The sequence below is a fragment of the Xiphias gladius genome, chromosome 7 (genome assembly GCF_016859285.1).
Source record: "Xiphias gladius isolate SHS-SW01 ecotype Sanya breed wild chromosome 7, ASM1685928v1, whole genome shotgun sequence".
Classification (NCBI taxonomy): Eukaryota; Metazoa; Chordata; class Actinopteri; order Istiophoriformes; family Xiphiidae; genus Xiphias; species Xiphias gladius.
In genome coordinates, this window is record NC_053406.1 from 5,982,582 (window position 1) to 5,996,242 (window position 13,661).

The window sequence follows — 13,661 nt, forward strand, 5'->3', positions numbered from 1 at the left end:
GGAGAAATATTGGCCAGTGTAGCCCTGTACCATTTGTCCTCGTCAGGATCTTAAATAGAATCGGGATCAATTATTCATAGGCTCCATAACTGGCAATAAATGTTAGCTGAGACAGTGCAGCCTGGGCCGGGGATAGACAGAAAAGTGAGGTTAGAAGCACTTATAGAGGGACAGATTTAAAAGTCTGGACAAAACAGCTGAATAATCAATTATAGTTCAGACCTAGAAGTGACATTTAAAAGCCCTTTTGGTTGTTTGATGTGCCACTTTAACCCCATGACAAACTGTGAAAACACAATGCAGCCTCGAGCCCAGCAAACCCACATCAACATCAAATCAGCTCAGCATGAGTAATACTGCTTGAAGCAAATGGTATCACACATTGGCCTCAAAACTCATCATTTGGCTAAGGAGGAATGCATCTGTGTGGGAACACACCGGGTTCTGGTGCATTCTTCTGTGATTAAATTATTTTCTTGCATTTTCGCAAAAGAGACAAAAAAAGGCGTATTTTGTTGGGTTAGTATATTTTTATGAGAATGTAAAATAGACCACAAAGTCACCCATGTGTCCTTGATAGATCACCAGCTTAAATTTACAATGCTAACGTCAAAGCTCACATATTGAGTGTAAACAGACATAACAGACATAAAGGAGTGTAAAAGGGTCTGAAGTGTGGACTTGTAACTGTGGACCAAGGACAGTTGTTACTATGGATACCATTCAACTACCATAATTGTTTGCCAGCACAGCTGGTGAGGAATTTCATTTTCAACATTGAAAATACACTGGAAAAAACAAGCAGGCAGCTACTGTAGAGTGATGCTTGTGTATGAACGCATCTCCTGTGCTCGTTGCACTCAGTAGTTTGTCAAGATGTACAGAGTCCTACATGATGTATGGAACATTTCAACAATTACACCTCAGATATCCTTGATGTCTGATTACATCGTCATCCGTGTTTGATGCCCAATCTGAACATTGTTGTGAAGTGGAATGCGTCTCATACATTTTTCTTCCAGGGGTGTAAACTACAAGGATTTTTTTTAATCTTATATTTCTTAAGACTTTCACTATATTAAACCCAATTTTCGATATTAATTACGGCAGACATTTTATTATTATTATTATTATTATTATTATTGCGAATTTAACATCCATCCATCCATCCATCCATTTTGGCTGCTTATTTGAGTCTGGGTCAAGGTGGCAGGCTAAGCAAGGTAGCACAGACTACTTTCAGCCCTGCAACGTCCAGCAGCTTCCCCTGGGGGATTCCAATATGTTTCCAGGCTAGATGGGATATGTAATCCCTCAAGTGTGTTTTGGGTCTGACCCAGCTCTTCCTCCGATGTGCCTCAACTGACTTCATTCATGAAGGAGAATCACTGAGACTCCAAACCCCTTGGCAAGGTCCTATCAGTAAGGGTGAGTGCAGCTACCCAGTAAAGGAAAACTCATTTTGGTCGCTCGTATCAACAATATCATTCTTTCAGTCACTACCCAAAGCTCATGACCATAGCTAAGGATTGGAATTTCAGTCAACTTGTAAATTTAAACCTTTTTCTTCAGCCTTAGCACATTTTCACCATAACAGTCCATTACAACTCCCATATTCCTGCTGACACCTGAACTATGCGCGTTCCATCTTACCCTCACTTGTGAAAAGTCCCTGTTTCACTCGGGGCAGTAACCAAGTCGACGCTTGAAGTGAGCAATCCACCATTTCCCAACAAAGCGTCAGAGGTGCTGGCTTGCTTTACGCTTGGCTTCAAACCATCCCATTGCCACAGTAGCCACAGGTGTCACAAAATCAATCATGACTGGAACCTAAGGGTGTGGTTATGTCTGCTCACCTGCAACCCTACAACGTGTTGTCTGAGCACATCGCAAATAGAAACAAGTTGTTCGGAATGGGCACACTTGAAGGCAGTGTAAAAACAATGTCGACATCAACGGCACTGTATATGAATTTGCAGGCTACACATCCACACAGAAAGGCACATTAAAACATCCCTGCAAACACTACACCAACACATGTGCAATCAACAAAATATTTCAGTTCACTTTACATTTTAATGTTTACTGTTTTTCTTTTAATAAAAAAAATGAAGGCTGTTCTATTAAACCACAAACTAACTCTGCATTGGTCGCAGCTTATTCTTTAAATAATACTACTTGTATTGTATCCCCCAGCTCAAGTGTGAGTATGGATCAGTGATGACTGAATACTACTTTGAGGGCAAAATCTTTACTTCATCAAAATGTCCCCTGTATTTCCATCCTGGCGCAGAAACACAAGCCTGAGGCATGAATTATCACAAAGAGACAGTTCTGGTGATAACTGACTGAAGGAATGCCAGGCACTTACTGATGAACATGGAAACACTCCACTGTGCATCTCCAAATGGCTTTAGCAGGCTAATGGTGGTGTGGGAAAAATGAGCTCACATAAGGCAGGGGATGTAATGCAGCTTCCAGCTCAGCTCATTTTCTCCAAACGAAAGAGATAATCTGGACCCCCAAAGGCCTCCAAGATTGAAAGCTTCACAAGCGGAAAGGCCAAATAACTAACAGAAATTAGATGTGAACGTGGGCCAAAGTTTTCTCATTCCACTCCCACAATACACATCAGAGGCACTGACGATGTTCATGTGACTACAGTGAGGAATACATGTGAAATAACAATCTACCTTTTCCTTTAATGTTCTTTTCTGCTCTCCCTCCTTCCTCCTTTCCCATATTTCTAACTGCCTTCCCTCTTTCCACACATTGCCTCATGTCCCTTCTTATTTTTTAACTCATTCCTGTCTTCTTCTCTTCTTCCTTTTTTTCCTTCCCCCATTCTCCCTCCATCCAAAATGCAGAATGGTTGTGACAACTAGAGCACTTTCCATCTCTACCCAGATGGACTGGCAACTAACTGTCTCAGCAGAACAGGCTTTTCATTTCCACCAGCAGCTCTTCTCCGCTCCTCTCCTCCTCGAATCCTGCACAACAAGGGCATTAGAAGTTAGTTAGAGTTGGAAGGCAAGAACAAAGACAGAAGTAATACCAATGAATTGTTAAATTTGTTAGGAATGGTTTGGAAATATAAGAAACATAAGATTAAATTACATACATTTGTTGTCTCTAAATCCAATAATCCTGATGACATTTCCAGGGTTATTTGTTTAGATATTATACAATTGTTTTCACAGTCTCCCTTGATTGGTAAAGTTCTGCAACGTAACTCGATATGACGAAACAGACACACAGGTTGGCTCCCTGTCCCACTCTCTGCTCCATACGTATACTGTCACACGAAGCAGCTTGTCAAAATGTCTCCTAAATCCGAAGACAGGGTTATGCAGGTGCAGAAAGTCATGGATTTTTGGGGCTTTTTCTTAAGGATGTGTAATATATAAAACTATATATATATATATATATATATATGTGTGTGTGTGTGTGTGTGTGTGTGTGTGTGTGTGTGTGTGTGTGTGTGTGTGTGTGTGTGGGAGACTCTGTACCACCATCTGCGAAGCTGTGATGTGTACTCTGCTACGTGTGCTGCAGACAGTGCTGAGAGTATTGTAAACAAAGGAGTCAGAGCGGGCTCTGCTGGAAAAACTATGTGATGACACCATTTCGTGCATATCGGCGCATATCGGACAACAAATACGCCAATATCAATGTATCTGTCATAGACCAATATGTCAGGCTCCGTTAAGGGCGCTGGGGTGCAACCCTCCGGCAATTCCAATTGTAAAATACATATTTTAATGAAACAATTGTTGTAGTTATCGTTGTGTTGCGTATATGTATAAATTTAGTTTTTTACTCACACAAAAATCCTATGTAAGTACAGAAACAAATGATGACTAATGAAAAAGTTCCACCTACAATCCTACAATCCTACAAGCCCAACATATGTATGTGTATGTGAGTAATATGTTTGACTTCTCCAGGTGGCCGCTTTTTGGTTTGACACTGCATGCCGAAAATAACTGGATCTGGGGCAGAAAATTTTATGCCCAAGAAATGTTGCCAGATTGGGAGATTTTCCACTCAATTGGGTGTCTTTAGAAAGGATTATGTTGGTAAAAATGAGCTTGGGTGGGTTGACAAAGTGTTGGCCTGGTTGTGCTGATGTGTTTTTGTCTTTTTCCATATTCATATCCTTTTCAGACTAAATGACGCCTTTTAAACAACCTGGCAACACTGCAAAGGCAGGCAAGCACGTCTGATTGACCAAGCTGATCAACTGACCGGATGCACTCGTCAGTTAATAGCTGTCAGACCAGCTAGTAGCAACAATGGCTAATATAGATGAACAATTTGCTAAATATAGTTTTAATTCACTGCTCAAAAAATCCATTCAGCCGGAGGACGTTGTCAGAAAAGCTCACAGTGAAAAATCTGGGATAGAATATTAAACAGCCTTGTGGACTTGATCGAGGGATGTGCTACATTTGGAGTTTGCTAGCAAGCGGTATCAACATCTGTTTCCCCTGGAGAGTTTCCTCTGTCCTGTCAAGTACATAACTACAGTTTTTAGTTTAGCTGATTACTGTAAGCTTTCCAGTGAAGGGCTGCATCGCGTTCCAGCTCTGCCGGGCTGCCGGAGAAAATTCTCACATGTCCAAGAGCCGCGCGTCTCACGCCCGGTTGTTTTCCCCAGTCCACTATGTTTGCGGGCAGGGCTATGCACTGCAGTGTGTGGTTGTAGTCTACATTCAATTAATTAAATGTTATTACCAGGAAGCATTATTACTATAAACAAAAATAATCATAACAATAATTATTATTATTATTGTTGTTATTATTCATGCTGCTTCCTTATCAGATAACCTTCACTCGCTGAAGGCAGCCAAAACATACATGGAACATACAAGAGAAAGCAGCTGCTAAGTGGCCACCAAAAGATACTTTTTTAAACTTTTAGAAACAGCTAGCCACCAGCAGCTGGCTCTCTGCTATGTTGGTACATTACACATTCACGGCCAAAATATACAGAGCTACCTACCTAAGGCCATAGCCCCACCTAGTGGAGAAGTCACACCATGCCACCGCTTATGACTTTGATGGAGGAGGCACCTGGCACATATAATTTAGACTGTAATTATACAGTCACGTATAATTACGCCTGCATAAATATCTACACATTAGAAGACATAAAGTTACATTTAGTAAATAACAAATTACACAACATAAGAATTCTGCATTCTCTTCTGCAGTGTTTGCCTTGTGTGATTCATAAAAATAAAAAAAAACAGAATAACAACCATTTACAGGCGGATTACAGTAATCTGAAACACTAACACGAAAACACAGAAGTGAGTATAGGGCAAACTAATCTTTTTCCTCCATTTCCTTTCTTTGACGTGCCCGGCCCTTCACTGGGGAATTTGAATCTGGCTGATCTCTCAGGACTCACAGCCCTTTCCAGCTCCACATAGGAAGCCCCATGCATTATGCATCACCATCCAGGCCTATTTCAGAGCAGAAAAGTAAAAAAAAAAAAAAAATAGAGAGAAACACAGAGTTTACCAGGCTCCCTCAATCAGTCCCACAGTTGCTCATGTTTCTGTGGAAAACGAGGTCTTGTACCGACTGCACGGAATTACCAAGAGGAAAACATGAAATATTTAGCATTGTCATCCCCTTCTTCCCCTCTCTACTTTCCAGCTCAAACTTCCTGAGGGAAAAAAGCCCCAAAAAAGTGAAGGATGGCAGAGAGCTTATAGTATGTTTTTCTTCCCATGATTGTCTGGATGCTCTTTTCAGCGGGTGGATGTGTGAGGAAACACCATATTTGATTGGTGGAGGCTAGGATCGCAAGGTTTCCCCTCAGGGGATGAGACGACACACACGGAGGTGGAACATGGGATTTGATTTATGCTCTTTGGAATTGAATGTGCTTGGATACCAGGCTGGTATGGGTCGGATCAAAGCAGGCGAGTGATGATGATCAGACAGGGCGAGGTATTCAGCATGCATAAATGGACAAACAACCACAGGCAAGCACACATAGTACATGCATACATTCACGACAGAAGCCACGTACAGGGTGACCTTGACACAGAATATGCCAGCACAGGTACCTTGCTTTGAGAATGTGCCTGTTGCACCTGAATAGGCATCATCTATTAAAATCAAGGCTGTCCAACCTGGAGGCCTCTACAAAGGACTGCACACTAATTTGTGAGTGTATGGTCATAAAATGGACTTTCTTTCCTCTAGCTTTTGACCTCTGACTGAAAAGTTTTTGAGTGTAAAAATGTATTTCTCTGTGTACGTGTGTTTGTTTGTGTGTGTAGGCATGCATTCTTTTCTGCATGTACAATCTCCTCTAACATGACTACTTTTCATCTTGTACTGACGCATGTAACACCACTGTTGAGCTTTTTTTTTTTTCAGAAAGGCTTCCATGAGGAGGATAAAAGCAGAAATCATCCAGTCGTGTGGGAACACTGGGGCCTTTTCAATTCTCACAGGGACATCAAAGCACACAGCAAGACACTGCACTATTAGAGTCCACGGGTGGGATGAAAATATATTACAAATATATATATACTCTCTGCTGAAATCCATGTCTAAGGTTTCATAACAAAGAGCAGACTTTTCTCAGTCATTTGTCTCCTCTGAGAATTGTAATTAATCTAACCTTTGATGTTTTGAAACAACAGGGAGGAGGAAGAGATGGGAGAGATGAGGGGGCCACTGCGGGAGCTGCATGGGGATGTAAAGACTTGGTGATGCAGTGCTTTGAATAGCACGCTAATGAACCAAATTGAACTGAATCACACAGGATATTGAAAGTGTAATGCGGAGATACAGCATGCACGCACAATGCACAACATCTTACTGTTAGAAGATTAGGCTGAGATAGACAGAAACGCAACTCGCAGAGGGCGAAGGGAGAAAGGAGGAGTCGCAGGAAATAGGAGTGGAGGATTACTACACAGCCTATGCTGCGCGTAACAACATACACAAAGCAGATACGTGGAAAGGTGTGAAATGCAGCCAAGTTGTGTAGAAATGTGGAAACACATTTAACACAGAGACATGTATGATCAACCTACAGACCAAATGTCAATGCAGAGTGAGTATGTGTCGGTGTGTTTGTGTGCAAGTGTGGGCATGTGCCTCCAAGGTTATGGGGTGCAAAATGTGCCATTAGGCGTGAATTAGGCAGAATTTAAAATGAATCTGCTGTCATGCATTATTAAAACTACCCTAATTGCATTTGCATAAGTCTATGAGGCGCTGTGTACATGCAAGCATGCATTTGCAAATGGATGCTGTTCCTCTTACTTACAGGATTACTTGTCATTCTCTAAATCATTCAATTCAAATTGAAATGATCTATTCTGTATCTTGATACTTACTTTAAACCAGTTATTGCCTCTCTTTAACCTGTTCCTACAAAGTCCTTCCAATTCACCTGACGAAAGCAGAAAAACCACAGAGAACAGACTGCCACCAAGTTGGCCTCTCGGTGGCCAGATGTCTCCGTGTCATTTTAACTTTGATCCCAGTATAACATGTGGAACTATTTTGCTCAGATCACAGGATATTGTTACCTCTAGTTATGGGGAGCTTTGACTTATATGTAGCAACATTGCCCCTGTGTGGTGAAATGAAAATAATGTTCATGCAACCCTGAAGTTGAGTTGAGGTAAAGCTTGAGAAAAGCAATCAAGATATCAACATTTGAGTTTTCTCTACAGTGACAGTGGCTTAGCGGTATTAATCACTAAGATTATTACTAGAATTATTAATAGGCTTCTTCTACGTGTCATGTAAATCTGTATGTAGCAGGTGGGATAAGCTGCATATTAGTTAGTTTTCTTGAAGTTACAAATATCAAGAATAATATGTTCAATGGAATTTTTAAAATAAAGCTATAAATCCTTAAAACATTGACAGTGCACAGGTGGGATTCTAGTACAACCTCACTCTGCTGCCACTTGTAACCAGAACAAGAAAATACTAAACATTAAATACTTGTGACAAATAAGCAGAAATGATGGAAAACCGGTTATAATGTAAACAAACTATTTTAATCAAACACTCCCCAAGCAATAAGTGGGTTTAAATAGGAACCAGAAATAACTTTTAATGTGATTAAAGCAGGAGCGTCAGTAAAGCAGTCCACTTTTGTATCTAAATTAAAGTACGTAATTGTTACAGCATATGTTGTCCACAACTGCTTTATTCGGTATGAAAAGGTTATCCTTCATTTCATTGTTTTAATTGTTTCCTCATTTCCATTAAATCCCTGCAGCACCATGAAATTTGGTTTCAAATTTTAACTATTTCTCTATACCATTAAATATTCTTGACTAAGTTAAGAGATAATCAACATTAAAGTTCATGGGGAAAAACACTCTGAGGTATTATTTATTAAAAGTTTAATACTCTAAAACCAGCTGATCTACTGCATTATGGCTGGGTGGGTGGGGTTTAATCAGAAATGATTGACAGTGCTGGCAACATAAACAAAGAAGCCAACAACTGTCATCGATTGTGATTGAAATGTCGCTGAATCGGATTGGTGAAGGGAAGTATGTGACATCACCTTTTTCCATCTGATACCCTCCCACTTCGAATCTAATTTGCACTAGTGACGAACTCCATCACTTGTAGTAAGAAGCTTCCTGAGGAAATATGTTACCAGGGCCATTAAAGTTTCTGTCTCTCATGTTCTACATTATGTAAACCGCACCTCTCTATTTAACCCAGCCTATAACAATGACATTCAGTGTTAACCTAACCAAAACAGCTGAATACCAAATGTATGCAACTGAAAATTCAGTTATTTACAGCAGCATGTAGTATTACACATTATTACTTTAACTAATGCGAGGGGATTTAAATTTTTTTACATTCTTTATCACTGATCTGCACTTATGTAGTATAATCACGTCATGATACTTTGTACTACACTGGATTTATAAGACGTATCATTTGCAGGTGTACATTAATTTGCTATGTGAAAAAATGAATACAGTATCCATTATAACTGTGCAGTGTATGAAAATTTGGCTTCAAAGCTGTATTCTTTTATTTATTTATTTATTTATATATTTTGGCCAAGTGAGGGCAGCCAAAAAGCTGTCTATAAAAAACTGACATCCTATTACATTATACAGTTTTTATGGTAAACATTTTAGCATACAGCTGCCTATGCAGTCAGGTTTGTGTCCACCTGGTGAATGTAAGTCCAATATTCGCTCTCCTTTTAGCTTGATTTTGCTGTCGACCAAGTCCTGGTGGAAATGTCTAGCTCTTTATCTGCTAGGTTCTTTAGTCACTAACTTTGTCCATCTACAATTTGGTGCAGAACAGGTAATGTACAGTGGGCAATGGTGATGTTTGTTTGTTTGTTTTTTTTGTTTTTGCTGCTGAGATCTGGGAGAGTGCGATAAAACAGTAAGGTAGCGGCCTGTAAAATCAAAACAATGAGCTGAAGGATGCTAAAACGCACTGTAGAGCTGAGGAAAACTGCAAAGTCTGGTGATTATTCTCTGTGGGTTCATCACTATAAGTGACCCCTTACACACTGCATGTCGTTATCATGTCTTTTATATAAAAATATTGATTAGTGCAGCTTTAACTTTGCTGTGCATTTCTACAATCCCTTACTTGATGTTTCAATGGGACACTCACTGTATGCACATTAATTGACAGTTATTCATATGTCAGGATAACACAGGATAACAAGATTGTAAACATGTTGTTCATTGTCATTAAATGGTAAACGTGAGGTATTGAGACAATAGAAATTGAAATTATGCAATTGAAATGCATATGGTTAACAGATAAGCGTTACTTAAAAGCTAGGTATCTTATCAGTTCTGATACACCATGACACAGACTGCCTGCCTCACCTTTGACCCTCGATATACAACCACATCACCACAAGATCCAATTGGTGTCATACTGTAGGAAGTTCAGATAAGGCATCGCTGCATCATCAGTTTTTTTTATTTTTACTACAAGCTCTTAGAAAGCACATCAAAGCACTTCAATCCAGCCCTCTACTGAAAGAGATCCAGAGAGATATCTGTATTGATTATGGATACTATCAAGACATAATATCTGTTGACATCTGAGATAAAGAAGAGTAAAAGCAATTCGAGATCAATTTCACCGTCGACATAAATAATGAATTTTGATCTAGTGCTAAAACTGTAACCTGGATACAAACCAACCAGCTTTGCATAAACCAACAGTGAACAGCTCAAACATTCACACACACAAAAAAAGTGGTATAAATGCTGTATGTGCGCACATGCTTACACTCGCTTGCAGCTCCAGCTGATTCAAGCGTAGGTGTCTTATCTTGAAAAGATTCTTAAGGAGAGCTTGAAATCAAGAAACGCAGGACATTTCTGGGAAAGAAGTCAATAAAATGTCTTCCCTTGAACCTAAAAACGTTGCTGTCTGACATGAAACCAGAAAGGAGTCTTCCCACTGCAAGCCCAGAAAAGAAGAAATGAACTGCTGAGGTGATCGGCACTAATCTCGGTCCCTGCTCCTCTCCATCTTTCCTCCACTTTAGTGCATTAGAATGAGTAATTGATGTAGCTAGCTCTTTGAGGATATAGTAATGGAAAAACATGCAGCAGACTCTTTAAGTGCATCCAAGTCAGTGTGGACACACTTAATAAACAGATACAGAAATATGTGCAGAAACTACACGTGACTGCAGTAAATAGGGTATTTTTATTACATGCAACATACATACAGCCATTAGCGAAGGAGTGCGTTCACAATGCACCATGTAAACCTGAACTTTAAATCACATACACACGACACACACACTGTCCTGAGGGAATTGTAAGGCGGACTCTGTCCTTTGGTCCAAACACACGAACGGACACACACACAGAGTATATAAAGGGCTGGGCCAATGAACTGTATCTCTCAGTGTAACAAACACACCTAAAGTCCAACTGCTACCTCCACTCCCACACCGGTCAAGATGCCTGCAGACTACAATGGACGCTGGGAGATGGTGAGCAACGAAAACTTTGAGGACATCATGAAGGCCCTCGGTAAGTTGAACTCATACTGCCCACCTAAGGCATTATGGCATGGAAGGAGATAATGTGGCTTGTAATCCCCGTTAAAAACAGGGATCAATTAGACGGTTACATTTAAAGATGCAACCCAGTAGACTGGAAGGCCTGAGCAGAAAATCTGGAATGAGCGTGACAGGAAGATTGAGAGAGTAGCAGTGTGAGTGAAAGAGAGAGAGAAATCCAGAGAGAGAGAGGGAGGGAGGAAAATAAGAGGAATGTTGTGGCACTGCTTCATTTCCTCATTGAGCTGCTGTCAGGTCAAGTTAACCTCCACTTTGTGAGCGGTTGTCGTCTGTTATCAAGCCAAATAAATATTGATTCACTACTTTCTGCATTTTCATCCCCCTGATTCGCAGAAAAGGAAGACAGATTCTGACCCTGGATCAGGCAGCAGGCCAGGTCTTCACTTCAAAAAAAAAAAGGGAAAAAAAGAGAGTCCAGCACTCAGCTCAGCGCTCCTCCTTTTGGCGCATCATTGGTCAGGCCCAGAAACATTTTCATTATTCACAACTCTATCTGCAATTCATAAAACAACCCTGCCACACTCAGCTCACACAAAATCAATGGAGGCATTCAGGAAATCCTGAATGCCTCCACCTCATTTCCATCAAGAGGATAGTAAAATGACATCCTTATGGAAATGGGTCAAAAATATCATTTAGATGGGTAAATATAGGGGCCATATCTGTAAGAGTGATGGGAAGAGATTGAATTTTCTCTTTAGGGCAAATGGGATATGAATATCTAAAGAGTCAGGGTGGGTGGTTCTCTTTGGCAGGGCCCAGTGCTGAATGGGGCAGAGAAACTCATTTAGGCCTATTCTGACTCAGAGCAAGGTCATTTTCAAAGTGTAAATGAGACTGTCAAGAGGACCAGTCGGAGAGGATTCATAATAAGTAGCCTGTGGTGTCATGTGTGTCTGTGGACGTGTGCTTATCGTGCGTCTGTGCACATAAGGATTGAGTCATGAAGCAGTGAGTTAAAAAGCCCAAGTGCGCACCAAACCAGCATGGGAAAATTCTGTATGGCTGCATAAAACTTGCAAAATTGACCGGCTGATGCTACATTAGTTTACATTACCCCACTCATTTTTTGCTTGCAGACATCGACTTTGCCACCAGAAAGATAGCTTCCCATCTGCATCAGACAAAAGTGATCGTCCAGAACGGAGACAAGTTTGAAACAAAGACACTGAGCACCTTCAGAAACTACGAACTCAACTTCACCACGGGAGAGGAGTTTGAGGAGCACACAAAGGGCCTGGACAACCGTAAAGTCAAGGTGGGACTGTTTTCTTAATTCTCTCATATTTTTCTAAAATGAGGAAAGTGCTCTGGAAGACGGTAGCTGGAATAGTCATGATTAAAAGCAGCCACAGATGCACTGACCATTGTTTGTATGTGTTTGTGGTGATATAACAGACACTGGTTACCTGGGATGGGGACAAGCTGGTGTGTGTTCAGAAGGGGGAGAAGGAAAATCGTGGGTGGAAACATTGGATCGAGGGAGACCTGCTACACCTGGTGAGCAAGAGCACGACGCATTGGTTAACACGTGAAACGGCGATGTAAAGGTTTTTACATCTTTTTCAGGACACGAGAGGTTCCTGTGTGACCACAGCGGCGCAGCTGCATTACTACTTGCAAATTCTCTCAAGTTTGCCACATTAAACAACGAAGTATACAACAAAAAGCAATCTCCAAAGAAAAAAACACTTCCTTTCATCACTAGCTCGTAGAAATCTTTTCCAGCCCTCTACTAATCACACTGACTAGTCTCATATCTCTGGGCGATAACAATAAAAAGTTATCACTATCTAAAATATAAAGATTTAAGCTCAAACTGATAATGTAACTAAGAGAGAAATGTGTTGCATCACATTGGACGTGCAGTCTAAAGGTCTGTGTCTTTTCTTTCAGGAAATCACTGTGCTCGACAAAGTCTGCCACCAAGTGTTTAAGAAGGCACACTAACATGGAGAAAAACCTCACCTGCTCAGAACTGTGTGTGCGCACTGCATGTTGCCGTCTATTTATAAAGTAGCTAAATATGGACTTCTGTAATAAACTGATTTAATACCACTGTTCTTTTTTTTAACAAACTGAAAGTTTCCTCTTATATTGAGATTAAGTACATATACACAATTCTGTAAAGATAAAAGCTCCTGGTGAATGCACTGCAAAAAAATGTCAAAATAAAAAATTGATGAAGTCTCTCATTCAACCTGAAGCTCTCTAGAAGATCTGCATGAGACTTAAGACCAAAAGACCATAATAATCCATTTTTTCCCCCATCGTATTAGTAAACTGTAAGGATTTAGACTCAAAAGTAAACTTGGTGGGTTGTTCAAGTAACAACCCACTGTGCTTTTGCAGTGCAGTACGAGCTCGCAGGTACAATATGTTCTGCTTCTCTGCCGGATCCTGATCTGCTACCACAGGAAGCGCTGGAGGATCCACGTCGCCAGAAGTAGCTGCGTCAAGACAGACAGTGACAGGGAGGTATAGACCGGAAATAGCCGGATGTGTCTTCAATACAAAAGCGTTACAGCCAAAAAACCGTAAAAGTAAAGGATATTTTGATAATTGT

General features: G+C 40.6%; 1 protein-coding gene across 1 annotated transcript; it reads left to right on the top strand.

The window, feature by feature from the left end:
• Nucleotides 1-10,941: 10,941 nt before the first annotated feature.
• On the top strand, nucleotides 10,942-13,221 carry LOC120792099 (retinol-binding protein 2-like). Its single transcript, XM_040131142.1, has 4 exons — nucleotides 10,942-11,045; nucleotides 12,175-12,353; nucleotides 12,494-12,595; nucleotides 12,992-13,221. The coding sequence occupies exons 1-4, from the start codon at nucleotides 10,973-10,975 to the stop codon at nucleotides 13,043-13,045; spliced, it is 408 nt and encodes a 135-aa protein (XP_039987076.1). The 5' UTR covers nucleotides 10,942-10,972; the 3' UTR covers nucleotides 13,046-13,221.
• The last annotated feature ends 440 nt before the right edge of the window (nucleotides 13,222-13,661 follow it).